General features: G+C 32.5%; 1 protein-coding gene across 1 annotated transcript; it reads right to left on the bottom strand.

Annotated features, from left to right (window-relative positions):
* Positions 1–587: 587 nt before the first annotated feature.
* LOC11415540 (protein DETOXIFICATION 27) lies at positions 588–5,567 on the bottom strand. The gene is made up of 8 exons (XM_003613051.4): positions 5,001–5,567; positions 3,991–4,532; positions 3,768–3,854; positions 3,538–3,594; positions 1,749–1,987; positions 1,518–1,636; positions 1,321–1,410; positions 588–849 (listed from the first exon to the last, which is right to left on the bottom strand). The coding sequence occupies exons 1-8, from the start codon at positions 5,274–5,276 to the stop codon at positions 787–789; spliced, it is 1,473 nt and encodes a 490-aa protein (XP_003613099.1). The 5' UTR covers positions 5,277–5,567; the 3' UTR covers positions 588–786.
* Between the last annotated feature and the right edge of the window lie 14,735 nt (positions 5,568–20,302).

Below are 20,302 nucleotides of genomic sequence, written 5' to 3'. Positions count from 1 at the left end.
AATAATTAAATCTTATTTACCACAAAAGTCGACGAAATATTTTTATTTTTTTTTATTTTTACTACTCATAACAAAGAATATTGGTCCAACAAGAGAAAAATGTGGAATAAAAATCAAGTTACTATCGGTCCAACAAGTAATTTTTTGTGTGAATACACCAACGGTCCAACATTAGTGTGTAAGGGAAAACTAGTTAGAGATGTGTTCGCCTTAGTTAAAGTTTGGACAACCTCTTTCACTTGTTTTCTAGTAAACTCAATCTTAGAGTTTGTAATAAAATGTGAACAATGAATTCTACGTCAATCTTAAAGGATAACTCCTAAATCGGAATAGTCCCCTCCCTTGCTGTGATAATTGAACACCATATTCTTATAGTCTAGCTTAAAATCTACATTTGCAAGATGCAAATCTAGAACCCATTGCAAAACAAGAAAAAGTTTCACCTGTATGAACGTCCAAAGTTGGGGAGAAACTCCATTTTAGCAAACACAAAGCATGTGTGTTCATCCCTTATGCAAATTTCTATACCAACATTGTTTTAAGTAGTGGTGAAACTTTATATTGGATTTTAAAAATGGGCTTCCTGATTCATTAAAATTTATATTGGATTTAAATAAAACTATAATTTACTTTTCGACAATAGAACTATAGTAATTTATTGATGTAATAATTTTTAAGAATGAATAATAGTAATTATATCCCTTCAAAAAAAATTATATAATTTTGGTGAATAAAGCCCGGTACAAATATTCCAATTCCTATCCATTTTGGTTACGAAGAGAAACACTAGCTTAGTTGCTGTTGTTTTCGATCTGACCACTTTGTTATATGTAATTTTGCTTTCTCTGCCTGCAATTTTAGCCAACACAATGATGAAATAAAATTAGATTATCCAAATTCAAAACCAATATACCACAAGTAAGAAACCAAAGAATGCAAAGAGATTGCACTAGTTATAATAAAATGTCAAATGTTAGTGTAAAACTCATTTGCATAGATGATGATACATATCTTTTAGATCTAAATGATCTCAAAACTAAATCTATAATGTTTATGTATACACAATGAAAAACTTCTTTTAACAATAAAAAAATGATTTGACATTTTAAAAAGAAGCGTCTTGTTTGTATGTGTGCGCCTAAGCATCATATACTTAATCTTGTGATTATACAAGACTCTCTCCATCCTTTAGTGTTATGTTAATATTTTTCTAAAGACATAAGTTAAATAATCTAATCTAAATATAAAACATAAATATTGAAAATGAAAGTTTTAAACTTTAAAAAGTTGAATAAATAGATAGATAGCTAGTTAAATTACCTCTTTATCCCAGTCACAACGAAGTGTAATCAAACACAAAATTAATGTTTGAGTTGCTGTTCCACCAAAAATCATCCCTGCCCAAATTCCCTGATTGTTCAATTTCAATACCAATTAGTTTACATTCTAGAAAAAAAATTAATTAACAAATTTTAGAAACTAAGACAAAAAAAGAGTAAATAAAGAATTGAACATACCATAACACCTTGATCGAAGTACCAACCCATTAAAAATCCAAGAGGAACTCCAATCATATAGTAGCACCCCAAATTTATATATGCAACATATGATTGCCACCCTGATCCAACAGCCACTCCTGTTTTTACATCGTCAATCAATCATAATCGTCAGAACATTAAAACGTTTCAAAACTATTTTTAAAATCATGCATATATTTGAGATTGAAATGTTAATTGTTAAGGTGATACCTGATAGAACTGGTTGGACACTGTTGAGAAGAATTGTGAATGCTAATAGAAGAGAAAGCTTGCTAACTTCATCAAGAACAGGTTTACTAGTAGAGAATATGTAGCCAAATTTATCATGAAATATCATAATCAACATCCAAAAGAAAAGTCCAATTATTGATGATGTCACCACAGAAACTATAGTAGCAAATTTTGCTCCTTTTCCATTTCCAGCTCCAAGCTCGTTCGCAACCCTCACTCTGCAATATTGTATTGACTTGCATTATTATTACTTGTATTTTAATTTAGTTCGTAACACCATATAATTTTATTTCTCTTTAAAACATTCTTACAATGTTTTCTAGAAAGAAACGTTTTTTAATTTTTTTTGTTGGATTCTTAATTTGAATGTTATTCTATCAAAAAGTAAAAGAAAATTGTTAGGAAGTGTAAAAACTTAAGTTACAAACTAATTGAGTGATATACTCCCTAAAAAAGTATTATTTTGAATAAAAAGTTTGTTCGGAAGATTTCAAAAAAAAAAAAAAAATTGTAATTAGGTCATAGGTTCCATCTTAAAGCTCTTAATCTTTCTGAGTTCTTGAAGAACCTTTTGATCGGTTATATATATTTTGGTTTGTTAAATAAAAAAATCATGATCATTCCTCAAGAGTGTATATTATTAAAAGATTGAATCGCCTTTTGATCCACCCCTAAAAAGTAAACACTTCTTAAGTAATTGTGACACACTCCTTAAAAAAAAATTGTGACACACTATTAAATAATATACAACTATTTAGTATATGATATATTCCTCAATAGGTATTCTTTGTAAAATAAAATATAGACAAAAATGATTCAAAATATATCAAGTGTGTTTGAATCAAATTTGACTTCAAGAATATTAATATTTTATTCCAAATTGAGTAATCAATAAATTTGGTCATAGGAGTAATTAAAAGTAAATAAGGAATTTGCATAACGTCATTAGGAGGGGAAAAACATAGTGGCACTTAATGATTGTAACGCATTGTCTTTTTCTGCATCAAAAACTTTATGGCTCTATTCATAAAGTCTGTTTGTCTTTATTCTATTTAATGGATAACAATATTATAGTACTACTATTTAATGGAAATCAATATTGAATGTCAAATAAAATTGGTGGCTGTGTGGAAACATATACGTGGCCGTCAAGTATACCAATTAGTGACCAAAGCAAACATTTGCTCTTAGTCTTCTCATATGATTCACTGAATTCATGAAAACTACACCAAATGGAATGTGACAGCCTCCAATATGGAGCCATAATAAAACTCAATAATAATAAATCATTGTCGTCTTATTTAATATATGAGGCTAAGGTAGTACTTTACTATCAAAATCTAGGGACTTCAAATCATAGAAAACCATTCATATTTTGCTTACATGATTCACAATATCTTTGTTTGACTAGGTATTAACAATTTTTCTATGGCTACTATATACTATTATGTTTTTCTTTTTCAGGAAATATTATGTTTTTTTCAAAACCTTATTGGTAATTGATATTGATATATCGTCATAGATTCCGTGTGTTATTTGTATTTTTGCACAACGTACAAAAGTTTCAATCACCACCGCAATATAATTTTGGCCTATATTTGTGTTTGATAATTATTTGGTATGTCATGTTAATCATCCACCCAATGAGATTATGCAAGTTTGGTCTCATTATGTTTTCTTTTTTATTTAAGAAGAACAATCTACAAGAAAAAAAAAAACTGCAAAATTTAGAATAACATGTTAAATAAAAATAAGATAAACATGTTACCCTGTTGCAGCAAAGAATGCCAATGGAATCATCATTTCCAACCCATTTATGGTCATGCTGCCAAACAAAACATATGGATCAGCACAAAAAAAAATTATCAAGATAAAAACAAAAACTATAAGTTGGAAAAATAGGCAATATGACAATATTCAAAATGGAAACACTCAATTTTAATCAATTTCCATTTTCTCGATTGACCACAAAATAAACAATATTAAAAATTAAATTACCATATGGATAGAGCATCTACTGCAATCTCTGCATTTGGAAGATTCCCGGTCATTAATATCAGAATTCTATAATACCAATTCTCCAAACTGCAAACAGAAAAAATAAAATAAAAAAACACTATAAACAAAACAAACATATACCGTCTCGTAAACCAAATACATTAATTATTCAATAAATTTAAAAATAAAAAAATCTTATATACGAAACCCGAGAAAAACTTACCATAGCATAACACCAGAAGCAGCAGAAAGTTTAACAAATTCCCAAAGCCCAGAAAAAGCCTCCATAGAAAACCCATTCCAAGTCAAAGGACAACCACCATAAACAGTGTAACAAAAAAGCCCAACAGTAAGGGCCCACCAAGAGAAATTCAAAGTAGCAGCAGTTCCAATTACACCAAATTGAAACTTAAACACAAACAACCAGCTAACAAAAATATGAACCAAAAGTGCAAACAAAGACACCCAAGCTATAGCAGCTGTTTTGAGCTGGCTTTGTAAGAACCTATTGAGAGGAAATTGAAATGCAAATGCAAAATGTAATGGTATCATCCACATTGAAACTTGTCCTGATAACACTGCTAAATCCTCTGGTTGGCCCAATAGTCTTAACACTGGTGTTGCAAAAAGGTAGATTGGTAAGAGAAAAATACAACATATGAATAGTACTATCCATGATCGTTGCATGTATACTCCTAACATGTAATATTGTTTTGCTCCATATGCTTGTCCACATAAAGTTTCTAATGCACTTGCCATTCCTAACTGAAAAATCATTAAACAAAAATTGATTAGTTTAATAGTAGAAAAAAGTCATTAGCCATGAGGATACATTGAGGCGGTTACCCGCGGGGTAAAATAGGAATTATGATTATGTAAAATCGAAGATTTTTGCATTCACACAATCAACACATCAGTAATCGTTGACTCGATATTAGACTTAGATTTTAAACTTGGTATTTTTGTTTTTTAAAAAATAAATCAAATTCTACAGTGAAAAATGAATTATTTGATTTTGATCAAACGATCATTGATGTACTGATCGCGTAAATACAGAGGATTGTATAGAAAACCCGAATTTTTCAAAGAATCTAATTACGGTGGGTCGTAAACAAATATACAAAAATAAATCATAAATAAATGGATATATAGCCTAGCTCTTTATTTATTTGTGCTACGTTTGTGAAATGAAATACTAGTATATTCTATTGGAATAGTGTTATGTAAACGTACCAAGAGGCCAAAATCAAAGCCAACAACAACATTATTGGCTATGGAGATAGCTGCAAGTTCAAGGTCACCAAGATGACCAGCAAAGGATTGAGTGATGACCAACATCATATAAGATGCAATACGGCTGAAAATTGCAGGGCCAACTATATGCCATAGCTTCTTTGATTCAATCCAAACCTTTCTTGTAAGATCTTGTTCTTCTTCTTCTTCTTCATTTCTTGATAATAATGGAACCTTTGTTTCACCTAATGGTGAAGCTAGTTCCTTGCTTGGCATAGCTAGCTAGGTCTTCGTGCGTGAAGCACGAGGGGTTGTAAAGTTTGTTTTGGTTAATGAAAATCCCAAAAGTGAAGGAAAAAATAAAGATGAGAAGAATGAATGATTGAAAGGTTCTATTTCATTTCATTTGTGTAAAGTGGCTTTTAAAGGAAATTGGTTTTTGTCGGATTCTTAATTATGTTTGTCTAAAGTTAAAATTAAAATAAGGTTTTCTTTTAATAAGATAAGTGTCATTGATTGCGATCACATACAAATTTTATTACTCTCTTCGTACTATAGTAATAATCACCACCCTGATCATTTCAACGACTTACTAATAAAAAAGAGTAAATATTCTGACCAAGAAAAAAATAGAGTAAATATTATTATAGTACTAGTACGTGCATCCATAATTAAAAATTATTGAAAAAATATATATCCAAATAATCGAAAAAATTCATTTTTTAAACTTAAAATATTTTAGAAATATATCTAGAAAATACATGCAGAAGTTATTAGAATAGTTAGAGCATTCTTATGGTTCAGAAATCATATGGGTAGGAGTGTGTGATTGTTTTGGAGATGATGAGTTTACTTGTTTGTACGTTGCACAAACACAAAGAACACGAACATAAAGATCCAAGAATCACGAATATCTAAGTGGGTCAAGACAGGGCAAAAGAAAAGGCTGAGACTGTCACACACAAACAAAGCCTTGCTTGCCTTGCCCTTGCCCATAGAGTCATTGCTTACGTATGATACTTTTATATATAAATAAATAAAAAATATTATAGTCTACGTCTTCATCAACAATTGGAAACTACTTGTTTGATTCCTAACGATGTTCTAAACACTCTTTAAGAATTTTAAATTAAGAAAAATTATTTATTTAAAATGTTAAATATTTTAGTTTTCAATTCATTGAATACGTCTTTAAAAAAAATCATTGAATACGTTGTTTCTTATAAAATTTATCATTTAAGATTTTTAACGAGTGCGTCGAAAATACTCGTTAGCCTTTCTCTTTACGAACAAAAAATACTTCCTATTAAATTCTTATTAGATACTACACTAAATAATACCTTTTGGATTCTTTAAATTTTACATTTGTATTAAATTAATCCTTTAGAATTTTTAAGTTTTAAATTGATCTTTTAAGTTATACAACGTTACCTTTCTTCATTCAACTATGTTAAGAGATGCTTATGTGTGTGTTAATCGATGACATGGTAAGTATAAATCATTAAAAACAAATTGGAGAGGACTTTATTATTTCATTTTTATTAAACCAAAAAAAGTAAAATATTAGCAACTCATTTTTTGGGGTTTTCATGTACATTAAGATTCACGTTCTTCTCTCCATTTTCAAAGTTAAACCCAGTAAAAAAAAATCATCATGATAGAATATAGTGTCTCACTCAATGGTGAGGTCTTCACCATTTAAGACCTAGTACCTAATAGGTACTTCCATTGTGGAATTTTTTTTTTGGATCTTCTAAGATCCATGGTCTAACTTAAGACCCCATCTTTTAGTGGTCCCCACACATTTTTTTTATTAAAATAATATGTTAGTGGTGGAATGTAAATGAGGAAGAGTTAGTTGTGGAACCTATTTATACTTTTTGCTAAAAGGTCTATATTGAAGTGAATGAGTACCTATTAGATATTGTTATTAAAAAATAATAAAAAAATGATGTGTACAGGTGGGATCCGTTTAAGACCTTCAAATTGAGGGTCTCCATTGTAAATGCTCTAACCCATTGAGAAGGTCGGAAACTTAGAATCATAGTATGATGTGCACAATGATCTAATTCCTACAATTTAAAAGAAACTTTGGCGTGGAAGCTTTGTTTTTGAATAATTGAGAAACAAAGGCTATAGTAGACTGTGAACCATTACTTCACGAGAAGAACCAAAAGAACCCTCTCTCAAATTGTAATAGTATACGAATCATCATTTATATTATCAAGAATTGAGGGTTGCAACTTGCAACGCATTGAGATCTTAATTCATACATAGGATCTATAATTGAGGGTAGAGTAAGGAAATGCACATTCTTGGTTATAGACTATAGAGTAAGGAAATACATATGATCTATATTGTGTATGACTGGCACAAACATTCTCTCATATGTTGGAGTCCCACGAAACGATTCATTATTGTTCACTCATATGTTGTGAGTTAAATGACATGCCTAGGCAAGGTTATTAGGCAGTTTTTTTATAAGTTAAAAATTAGGGTTGTTGGATGGTGTTCCGGTCCAAGAAAGATAAGATCTTAAGGTTTAAAGAACAATTACATAGATATTTACATTTAGCTTCCTTTAAGGACACTAGCCAGACTCGAATTCTAAACCTCTAGATCCAAAGCCTTTCTTTTTACCACCAAATCTAGGGCTGGACAAGGACCCGTGGCCCAACCCAACCCGGAAAAAAAAAAAAACGAGCTGTGTGGGTTAATACGGGTTCGCAGGTCAAACGGGTAAAAAATACGAGTACATAAGGGTATAGATGGGTAGAGGAGCTTCACCCGCGGGTACCCGAACCCGCCCGTATATGATTATTAGAAACGATGTCGTCTTAGTATCAGAGAGAAGGGGAGACTCATTAACCCTAGATCTCACTCACTCATAGGGATGGCAATTGGACCCAGACTAGGGTTGGCAATTTGACCCAGACCCAATGGGTACCCGCAAAAAATGCCCACAATGGGTAGGGTAAAACCCCGCTTTTATGGGTCTGGGCACGGGTACGGGTAATACCCACAAAATTAAATGGGTATGGGCACGGGTAAGGGTACTATACTGCCCAGACCCGCAACCCCGCATATACATATTTATATAATATCATAAATTATTTATTTATTTTTTATGTATAATTAATTAATTTATTTAGCTATTTAAGCCTAGACCTAAACTTAAACCAAACAACTGCTTAATACAATAACAACTCCATCATGCCGGTGTATAATTTTTTAGGGATATTTTGGATGTTTTCTATTTGACTAAATACCACAATTCATATTATTTTATGAATTAATTTTAAAAAATTGGGATCGTAGTTTTATTTCATTTGTGATGTTTTTTTTGTTTTTTCATAGTTAAAGTGCGGGTAATGGGTACGGGTATGGGCACTTAGGTACCATAGGGTATGGGGAAGGGGACTAAAGTTGTTGCCTACGAGGGTACGGGCACGGGTACGGGTATTTTTTATAAATGCGGGTATGGGGACGGGCACTGTAGTACCCTACCCATTGGGTACCCATTGTCATCCCTAACCCAGACCCAATGGATGCCCGCATAAAATACCCACGATGGATAGGGTAAAACCCCGCTATCATGGGTATGGGGACGGGTCCGGGTAATACCCACGAATTTAAATGGGTATGGGTACGGGTAAGGGTACTATACTGCCCAGCCCCGCAACCCCGCATATACATATTTATTTAATATCATAAGTAATTTATTTATTTTTAGTGTATAATTAAATAATTAATTTAGCTATTTAAGTCTAAACTAAAACCTAAACCAATAAACTGCTTAATACAGTAACAACTCCATTCTACCGGTGTACAATTTTTTAGAGATATTTTGGATGTTTTTAATTTGACTAAATATTACGATTCGTATTATTTTATTAGTTAATTTTAAAAGATTTTGATCATAATTTTATTTCAATTGTGATGTTTTTATTGTTTTTTCATAGTTAAAGTGCGGATAATGGTGCGGGTATGGGCACTTAGATACCCATAGGGTATGGGGAAAGGCACTAAAGTTGTTGCCCACGAGGGTACGGGCACGGGTACGGATAATTTTTAAAAATGCGGGTATGGGGATGGGCATTGTAGTACCCTACCCATTGGGTACCCATTGCCATCCTACTCACTCATTCTCATTTCTTCTACAAATTTCTCTCCCTCGCCTCACACTCTTTCACCTTCCTCCACAAACCCTAGTGCCGCCGCCGTTTCTCACCACCACCACCTCGCCCTCAAATCCTCATACCAATATGAATCACCACTTTCCAACTTGATTCCCTTTGTTTTACGCCTTTCTCTGTCAGGACAACGCGAAACTTCGTCCTCCTCCTCCTTCTTCACTTCAGTCGCGACTTTCTCTTGCAAGGGTAAGACAACATAAATTTTTTTTTCTTCATTAGTCAGTCTTGTCCCCCTTGCACTTCCAAGGAGAGTTCACTATGTAATATCTGATTACAAATGCTCACTACTAAACTTAGTAAGAGACTTCAAATTGCTCAAGCACAACTGCAAGAGACTTTCTATGCTCCTGAACACAATCAAGAGACTTCTATTGCTCAAGCACAAATGCAAGACACTTCTGAATTCAAACAGAATTACAAAGAAAATTATTTGAGGTTGAATACTTGATACACAATCAGTGGTGTTCACAATACAAATCAGATAAAGACTCTTAAGACTCTAGAATTTCTAAGATATGAGCTTTGATAAGAAATTCTAAGTGAACTTTGAATGCAGAACAATTTCAACAGAGTTTTGGCTCAGTTAATTCTTGGTATTGTTCTTTTTTGAAACTCTGAGTCTTCACTTCTTTATATAGATGTGTGAAAGAGACGTTGAATTTCCAACACATTCAAAATAGAGTCGTTTGAAGCTTTTGATTAATCACCAATGATCATTTGCCTGATATGGTTATTGTCCTAAGAAGGATCAATTTCAAATGAATTTCATTGTGAAGGAACATCGTTGCAGGAAGAGATGTTTTTCTTGTCTTGTAGCAGAGACAAAAACAGAGTAGTGGAGGTAGCGGTTGTACACTTCGTACAAACGTACTTTGTCAACGCTCTTTTGAGGAACAAGCATCCAATGCATTCAAATCACTTCAAAATAGCCGTTGCTTCACTTTTCCAGTCTTCTGCAATCCTTAGACGAGGTTGAATCCCATTAAACAGCTTTTGAAGCCTTAAGTTGCATCCTCTGATGAACTGCAGCTTCTGGTAATTTTTAGCTTTTGATAAACTTGCTTCTGATGACATCATCACTTCAGGAGCACTTTGTCTTCAGGAGCAGTTTTCTTCATACGCTTTAAGCTTCCTTTTTGTTGATTCCTTTGCTCTTTATTGTTCTTCGAAGGCCTTTTTAAGATATCAAATTTTGTCTATAGTCTTGTACACTTGAACAAATATTAGCATATCCAATTGACAATTTTAATATCTTGTTATCATCAAAACTCTTAAGGATTAGTGTTAAACACATTTTGTTCCAACAATCTCTGCAAATATTTCCAGATATGAGAGGTAATCGTCCTTCTTGACATATTTCCTCTTAAAAATAGTGTTAATCTTACTTCCATTTAGTTTTATTCGATTCATTTGCTATTAAGTTTTTTCCTTTACAACAAACTCTCATTTTGTGCTTTTCTAACTATTGTTTTCTTGATTTTATTTGTTTATGATTTCAAATAATCGAACCTCTCCCTCTACTGCATCTATGAGAACTCCAGCTTGTCAAAGTAAGTAATTTTTAGTTGATTTAATATTAGCTTCAGTTTTGTTACTTTTTTTTTTCTTTCTTTTCTTTGTATATGTATGACAAAGATTATTAATGTATAGCTTCAGTTTAGTGATTTTCATTTTATTAAATTCTATAGCTTCTGACTTATTGATGCTTATGTTGGTTGTGTTTATGCATGAATATTAATGTATATAGCTTCTGACTTGTAAATGCTTATGCTTGTTGAGTTTATCCATGTCTTTGATGCATACTTTGTTGAGTTTATCCATATTTTGTTGATTCTTATGCTTCTTCCTTTGAGTTCATTGTGTCTTTGTGTCTTTCTTATTCTAATGGTCTGTTATTTATTTTGTTTTTTTAGACACATGGAAAGTGGTACTGCCAGTGTGAATCCTTTGCCTCAAATTCCAATTCTAGTTGCTAGAACTCAAGGAGTCTCGAGGCTGCTGAGTTACTGCGAGGCCAAGGACATGAACATGTTGAGTTAGTGCTAAAACTAAAGAAAAGAAAACATGATAGACATCCTTCAATGGCTTGGAGACATTTTACGAAGAAAAGAGACGCATACGCCGAATTTTGTAACTTCTGTTTTGCTTCTTTTGCGTCAAATAGTTCTAGCCATCAAACTAACAACATGCTTAAACATATGAATGTTTGTCCAAAAACATGAAGGTGATTCTTTTACTCTTTTAGGGTAATATTGGTTTAGCATTTTTGTTTTAACTTTGTATTTGATTTAGTCTATGTTTACTCTGTTTTGATAGTTGTCTTTGATTTTAGTTTGCTATACTGTCATATTTTATGGCTTTGATTTGTTAGTTACTAATGTATATTTTCTTTATTTTTTTTTAACAGGTTAACAAATATTCTTTCTGTGATGCTATGAATCAAGATATATAAAAGAGGACTTATTCCTTTAAAAAAAAAGAGGACTTATTATCATCTATCCAGTTCACTATTATTATTTTCAAGAGGACTGTATTTAGTTTTTAACTAGGAATATGTAAGTTGTTAAAGGACATCATCAGCATTTAACATCCGCATTTAACAATCTTTTTAAAGGAAAAACTTTAATAATTTACGACAACATGATCCAAGTAAAATAAACATAAAAAATTGGCTCAATGAGAAAAATTAAACCTGCAAAATTGATTGGGCCATATATTTCTAAATGGCTCGGTATAAAGATGATAAAAAAATGGTCCATTTTGAAGAAATAAAAAAAAAATTGCAGCAAAATCCGTTTGTCCAGAACATTCTGAATGACCCATTAATCGACCCAACCTGTATTTACCCAACCGTAGGACCCGCAACCCGAATCACCCGAACCCGTCTAATCTGAGTCCAATTTTTCGGCAGAAAAGGGTCTGTACTTAGGGTTGAGAATAGGCCAGGCCAGGTCAGGCTTTGATAGGCCTGAGCCTGACGTATGGCCTTTCATAGGCCTATTTTTTTGGTCTGGCATGGCCTATTTAAAAGTCTGGTCTGGCCTATTTAAAAGTCTGGTCTGGCCTGAAAGCCTACTTACTATTATAGTCACTAAACATTCCATTTTATCTACTTTTAAATAGGCTTAATAGGCCTCAAAGCCTATTTCAGTGTAAGACTTGTCTATCACTACTATAAGACCTTAAAAGCCTATTTCACTATAAAGCTTTAAAGCCTATTTAAAAATTCCACTATGAAGCCTAACATGCATAAACAGGCCGACCTATTAGGCTTCATAGGCTTTTTAGATAGCCTAAATCTGACCTATTTACTTAAATAGGCTTTTTAAAAAGCCTAAGCCTAGCCTTTTTAATAAACAGGCCAGACCAGGCCAAGCTTAAACAGGCCAAGCCAGAGGCCCCTGTAGACCGGCCTGGCCTATTCCCAACCCTCTCTGTACTCTACACCCGCGGGTTCATCTGGATGGGGGGTTTGGGCCCGAACCCGCCCGATGTCCACCCCTAACTAAATCATTCAACTCATGGAAATTTAAGTCACGACCTTCAGATAATTGTGTTTAATTTAGTTGTTTAAATAATGTATGTCTATAATTTAAGCTCACAGCCTTGATATATTTTGATTCTTTCTCATCATAAATTCATAATGTGTTTTTTTTTGATGATTTTTTTGACAAAATAAAACTATAAATTTTTATCATGCAACACTCGATGAAGTTAAAAAGAAACAATTTTTGTATTTTAAGCATTAATATAAAGAATAAATCGTTTCATTGCATAGGAATGAAAGTATATGTAATGCTAGTGTTAGTGTTCTACGAGGATAAATGAAACAATCAACGGACTAAAAGAATATTGAAAATTGCATTTTACTTCTCCAATTTTACTTGAAAAATGCATTTTACAACTCTGGAATTGTCAATCAGAGCTGTAAAAATTTTGTTTCAAGTTTAGTATAAGATGTTAAACTTCTTATAAATCAATCTTGACAAATCCCGTCTGGATTGTGCAAGTGGAAACCATTTTGAGAACGAGGGGGGAGGAAATTTTTTCAATTACACATAGTATTATGAAACAAAAATTTACTCTATAATTACTTTCCAATCCATATATGATATATCCATCCTACCTGATATAAATTTTGTGAGATCTTGTGTTAAGGGATCCTGCAAAACTTAAACTCGAAGAATAAAATATGATTGCACAAGTAATTCTAAAGTGTCTATGAACACTCTAAATTATATACAATGGGTATAAATGTGAATTCATTTTCATAGTGTGTGTTTGGTTCTGAGGTGTGTAGAATTGATTCTGAAAGAATTGATTTTGACAGAATTGATTTATGTTTGGATGCAATAATGCAGAATTGATTAAACAGAATGATTGTTGTTTGGATAGTTTTGATCAAAATTACTTTTGAATGTATAATTACCAAAATAGACATAGTTAAATACAAATAAATAGAAATTACTAAATTAATGAGGGCAGGGATGGAATTAATAGAATTGAGGGTGTAGAATTGATTCTAGGAAAGTAAGAAGCTAGGAATTGTAGCTTCAACTAGAATTGCTTTTGGAGGATAAAAGCTATTTTAAAAAGTCAAACCAAACATGTTAAATATTGTAGAATTGCTTTTGAAATGCTCCAGAATTGATTCTGGCTTTGCAAAAGCCAAACCAAACAGAGGCATAATACTTTAGAAACCTTGAAGCGAACTATACACTCATTTTAGATTCATTTTAGACGTATCAATCAATCAATGATATTCAAACGTATCAATCAATATCAATGTATAAAATATATTAAAGTTATGGTTAGCCAACTTTAGTTTTGTAGTGAGAGAAATTTCTCTCTAAACTTTCTTTATCCTTCGCTCATCGAGGAGAAGTGGTTTTATGTCATTTTTTGACTTTGAATCACCCCCTCTACATATTTTTTTTCCTTTTATTTCAATCTAAATAAGTGGCTTTCACATATATCAAGTTTTTCTTATATTTTTTGTGATTTCATCGTCTAAGTGTGGCGTTGTGTTGTTCGTCGTCTTGTACGGCGTTTGATTTCGTATCTTGTCGCGGTGTTCATTTAGTTCAATTACAAATCCAACCAAAGATTTGGGCATCAACGTTGCAGATCCGGAAGCATGGGTATTTCAATGACTTAGGTTTTATCATATTATTTGTAGGCATTTTGTCGTTGTATGCTATTAACTTCGATGATGGGAGTTTGTTCGCAGATTCACCCTTTATGTTTTTAGCGATGTTTGTATCTGATGTGCTCTATCGATTTGAATGAATGGATATCGTTTTGTTTTTGTTAAAAAAAAATTATTAAAGTTTTATTTAAAAAATATTAAACATATTGAAGTATTCTAGTAATACAACAACATATTGAAGAATTTAGACGTTGGGTTTTATTAGGCGACAAGTTAACCGAATTGCACATTCCTTGACAAGGGATATTTTTTTACAGTAATTTCTAGTTTTATTAAATGTCACCTCTATTGATGATCTTGTTTTAAATGAAATGCTTATTACAACAGTCTTTGTACATTAGCATTTGTGTGATGAAGAAACTTTTGTTGAGTGCATATTCAAAGGACACTAGAGGCAACCTAATTACATTAATATATTAACCATAGTCATCATACCAGTATAAAAAAATTTACTCCGGTAACCACACGAAATCCACTAAATTAATGAAGTTAATTGTTATTTGTTAGCAAGATAATTGATCGTTGATCAGATCCCAAATTGATTGCAATAATACAAACTCTTGTTGGGGGTATCTATTTGGCTACTGGCTAGTACGTGCTTGCCACTTTTCATAGAATATATTATTATATTTAAAATAATTTATCTTGGCATGTCAATTTTTCATGAAAATTGAATCAATTGATTAAATTAAACTCATTATACTTGCATTGAAAAGAAAAGACGTGTACCCACGTCATATGCTTGAGGAAGTTTATAAACTTTTTATAAAAAATAAAGTAACTTTTTTTTCTTTTAACCCTTTGGTTCATAGAAAGAAAAAAAGAAAAAAAAAAAAGAGTTTTGTGTTTGCTTGATATATAAATAAAGTTTGATTAAGAATTATTTTAGTTTAGAATTAAATTTAGATTCTCTTCAACAATTCGTAATTTGGTTGAACTCATTAACAATTTCAGCCCAATTGTTTAGTTAAAATTAAACAAATTTGATTCTAATGAAAGGAGTTAAATTCACAAAATAACAAATTATGATTTAAATCATACTCAAGAAAAATGTTTATATTCAGTATCCGAGAAGTATTTAAAGAGGATAAATAGCATTCTAATTTTTATCCAGCTTCCATTTAAGAACTGCCTTTTTTTTTTTTTTTTTTTCTTCCTGCACATCCAACAAATGGGAACCACCCTTATATAATTTAATCAATGTGTCAAAGGTTATAAAGTAGGCGCAATCATGCTAACATCTATGTTGTTTTTATACCGAAATAATTCAATCAGCTTTATGGCTTGATCACATGTGAGAAAATAACTAATTTCTTCCTACAGTGTGAAAACCAAAGGTTTTGAGGTTTCACGAAGCATGTCTCCTTTCAATGGTGTTTGATAAAAACGTCTTATTAAATAATTGAAAATTTAAAAGATAGCTAAAAATTACTGTTTCAAAATATGTAATAATTATATTAAAAAAATATGTTGGATCTTCGGAGGAGTCCAAATGATTATCTACATTGAGTCAAAAACAATTGCACAAGTGGACACCACATTAGGTTCCTTTTCTTTAGGAAGCTATATTTTTTATTGCTTCTTGGTCCGTACTCCTCCGGTTAAGGATTGTGTAGTAATTGGGCAAGATTGAGCATTTTCATCATCGCTTTGCACAACTTCGGGTACACTATAGGCTATTTGTTCATTATTGGATCTTACGACAATCTCAACCAAGTCGATATCTATCAGAGCTTTAATAGTGGTCAAGAATAGTCGACCAAGAAGGAGTGGGGTATCAAAATCATCCTGTTACACACATCTTTTACTATACCCTTAGGATTCATGTATCTCCATCACCATAAGGGTATGCATCGGACCGTAAGGAGATGAACTTGACCAATCACCATAAGTAAACATGTAACGCCCACTTTTAATTAATTAATTATTTAATTGAGTCTAGACGAGTTATATTATATTTATATAATATATGTGTGATTTACGATGATTTGAGATGATTTATGTGATATGATGATTTTCATGAGGAGATGAGACTTATTTTGTTGTTTAATAAAATAAGCTTTGAAAATAAAATAAAATATTTAGTTAGGGGCTGTTTTGAGATTTTAGAGAGTTTTGGGGGAGAAAGAGAGATAAGATAAGATATTAGGAGAAGATATAAAAAGGAAAGACCTAGGTTTTTAGAAACACTTTGTACGTACGACTGTTTTTGGAGAAAAGGGAGAAAAAGCCAAGAGAAGAGCAAGAGAGACCTAGGGTTGCGATTTTCATCTATAAGGTAGGGGTGAGACTAACTCTGCAATTTTATTAATCATGTAATCCATCTGGTTGTAATTAGCAAGAAATAAGATTGAATTGGAGAAGTCGAGAATTAGGTCAAATTGTTAGAATTGATGATTAAACGGTGAAAATTGGTTAGATTGATGTAGAAACTGTCCTTTGACCTTAGAATATGATTAGGATGAATTATGGAATTGAAATTAGGCTTAGAACCTTGTGAGATGATGGATTTTCGTAAAAACTGCACTTCTGCCTGAGCCTATATTCATCGCTCGCCCTCGCGAACGATGATCCTCGCCTCGCGAGTTGCACGTCGCAGCTCGCCACAACGAACAATGTTACTCGCCGTAGCGAGCATGACCAGAGAGCATGTAGAATTCTGTATTTTTGACTTTTGAGTTCAACCTTAGATGTTTTTGAGTGCCTAAATATGTTAATTAATGATTTAATGATAACTTAGAATGAGATTGAACCTGGTTTAGCTTAGAACAACATTAGTTGGGAATCTGGCTAGTACTCGCCATGGCGAGCAAATGCTCTCGCCTCGCGAGCACTTCTAGAACTGAGTGCAAGTGAGGATGTTGCGATCTGTGTCGCATAATTTGATTAGAGATGGACCCCTGGGTAGTAATGTGACCTATTTAAGAAGTTAACTGCAATCTGTGAAGCTCTTATGAAATGTTAATGTTGAATATGATGTGATTTAATGATTAATTGCATTACTTGAGTTATGAATGAGTGATTGAAATGTGCTTTTAATTGATATCGTTATGTGATGTCATACTGTTGTTGCAATCTGCCTATGCTGCTATTGTTATTTAACTATGTTGCATGAATTGATATAAGATGATTAAGATGATGTTGAACCTCCAATTATTGGATACATAAGAGATGATGATTAAGATGTTTTAAGAGATCGAGTCCATGCATTAGCATACATGTGTTGGGGGCTCATGCCCTAGAGCTTAGTACTCAACACGATGGAGCATTAGCTCAAATTAACGATGGGGGCTTATGCCCTGGAAGTATATTAATACTCAACTAACGATGAGGGCTCATGCCCCGAATTGGTACCACATGCATATAAGAGGTCTAAGTTGCATAGTCGCATAGTCGAGTCAATGATGAATGATATTAAGATGCTATGAGATTTATGATGCTTTAATGTGAAGTTATTACCTATGATGTTATGATGTTTAAGTTGTTTATGTCAAAGATTTATGTTGTTAATTACGATTGTTGAATTATATTAATTAATATTATTGTTTTGTGAAATATCACCCCTTCTGCTTGGAAATGTTGCTCTTCGTATGAGTAACTTGCAGGTGATCGAGCTTAGAGTGTTGTGTTGCTGTCGTGAGTGACGTGTTCCTCACCGAGTCGTTTAGGTTGCTCTGATACGTAACGGGATGGGGTTTATGATTGCATGCTTCATTTCCTTTACGTATTTGACTATGATATTTATGCTTAAGTTGTTTAACTGAGATATTATGACGAGGCCTGCGTGCCAAACTTATTTATGATTAATGAATTTATTCCGTTGCGATGATTGAAGTATTTTGTTGGAAGTTAGATTGTTATTTAACTATTTATGATTATGTGAAATGTGATATCCCGTTTTATGATGTTTACTCTGATAATTGTTAAGAAATTTTTATGTTGGGAAAACGGGATGTTACAAAACATATCTACATGCAACAACGTATCTTCTACTACAACATAAGAGTATGCATTGGACCCATCAACATGTCTAACAACTTTCTTGATGAGTTTCACTTCTAGATCAGTCATCTTTCTCAAATTGGAAAATGGTGAAACTTTAAAAATACGCTTCGTATTCTAGAATCCAAACATAGGTAATTTTGTCGGACATCAATCCTAGGAATGTTATCCTCGGGACCATCTTGTTGGAGTCTTGTGGGATTCACATTGAAGGCCCGCCCACCTAGCAACTATTTGACATAGCAAAAAAAACTATAAAAATATTGATGGCCAAATATTGGTAGAAAAATGACTATATAATCAACTACATGTCACTTGGACGATGAGTGCCTAATGGACCAATCGCCTCGTGATCGGTTAGATTTCTTTATAGTATGACGTCTAGTAGAAGAGTGACCAACTATTGCACGATGAGCGCAATATTTAGGTGTCCGGGTTGAACAACCAAATAGTGGGTCAATAACTAACATCGTATGTGATGCGCCTGGCAAAAACGAATTAGTAGTCAAATAAGACTTCGACTTATTGGTGTCAACGTATTGTTGATATGATCCTACTGACCAAAGTCCCAACATTGGATGACTGACGTATCGAGTCTCTAAGCCTTAATTGTGACAAAATCCCTACTTTGCTTTTGGTTTAACATTATGTGATTACAATGCATCATATATCAAACAATCTTCAACATCAAAGCTTTCATCAATCAAACATCCAAATCTACCTAAGACTTTTTTGGATTGGTTTTAATGAAATTATCCACTAACATAAGGTTTGTGAGACGTTTGAGAGCACTTATAAAATAATCTATGTCATTGTTTATAAATTGCTTTCAACTTATTTTATAAGCTTTCTATTATGACTTATGAAAATAACTTATAAGTTGTACGAAAATAATTCGTTATTTTATATTTTATTATAGAAATGATTTATGTCCTCGTGAGCATAGATCAGTTGACAGGGATATGCATTGTTATATGTAAGAGTCAGGGTTCGAACCATGAACACCCCACTTATTTATTTTATAAAAGGTGAATTCTAACCACTAAACTACTTGAAGAGAAAAAAAAAAAAATTATAAATGAGTGTTTAACCGTAAATAAGAGGTTTAGCCAAAGAGAGTCAACCATCAAAACCACAAAAGCGTTCTTAGCCGCCCTTGTCCATTGATACTTGATAGTTGATAGCCAGTTAAAGCCTATTACAGTATCATCTTCCCTTTTGGTAGGTGGAGTTACCCATCTAAGCCCCCTTATCACCATTTGGCCCCACTAAGTCCTAACTACAACAAAATCACAAATTTGAGCTGCCATAATTATGGAGTTCGGATATGCTCCATTTAGGCTAAGTTCTATTTACTCCATTTAGGGTTTGGATGCAAGACATGTGGCAAAAAAATATTTAACGGTTGAGATTTTAAATTAAAAAACAAATATTTTTTTTAATAAAAATACATAATAATAACAAACAAATTATGTTCCCTTCTTCTCTCATATCGCAACAACCTTTTATTGTTTTTTAATTTAAAATCTCAACCATTAGATAATAACAAACAAATCATGATCCCTTCTTACCCATCCAAAATCCCTTATCCCATTTAACCCACCATTGGACCACTGCCATTGTCTTATACCTCTACACAACATCAATGATAAAAAAAATCGACCACATCACTCTATCAATGTCTCCACATTGTCCGTGAAATATCTTGTGAACAAATTAAAATAACTGTACACGTTATTTTAAATGAAGGTAGTCATAGCAACAATTACTGAATTTATGATGATAATGTTTTTTTGTTAAGTTTCTACAATATACATTTGATATCATGGTGCATTTTTTGAAATCAAAATGAATCACTGTCATTTTGCTAAACTATGACTTTGTCAAACTTGACA

This window comes from Medicago truncatula, chromosome 5 (assembly GCF_003473485.1).
Source record: "Medicago truncatula cultivar Jemalong A17 chromosome 5, MtrunA17r5.0-ANR, whole genome shotgun sequence".
In the NCBI taxonomy this organism is placed as follows: Eukaryota; Viridiplantae; Streptophyta; class Magnoliopsida; order Fabales; family Fabaceae; genus Medicago; species Medicago truncatula.
Note: the sequence above shows the minus strand (reverse complement) of the source record. Positions and strands in the feature narration are given on the sequence as shown.

What these genes read in the sequence shown, in the direction of transcription:
- LOC11415540 (XM_003613051.4), bottom strand. Translation starts at nt 5,276, where the DNA reads ATGCCAAGCAAGGAACTAGCTTCACCATTAGGTGAAACAAAGGTTCCA. An exon ending in GTAGATGCTCTATCCATATG is followed by an intron (nt 3,595 to 3,767) that starts GTAATTTAATTT and finishes TTTGTTTGGCAG; the next exon opens with CATGACCATAAATGGGTTGG. An exon ending in TGTCCAACCAGTTCTATCAG is followed by an intron (nt 1,637 to 1,748) that starts GTATCACCTTAA and finishes ATGTAAAAACAG; the next exon opens with GAGTGGCTGTTGGATCAGGG.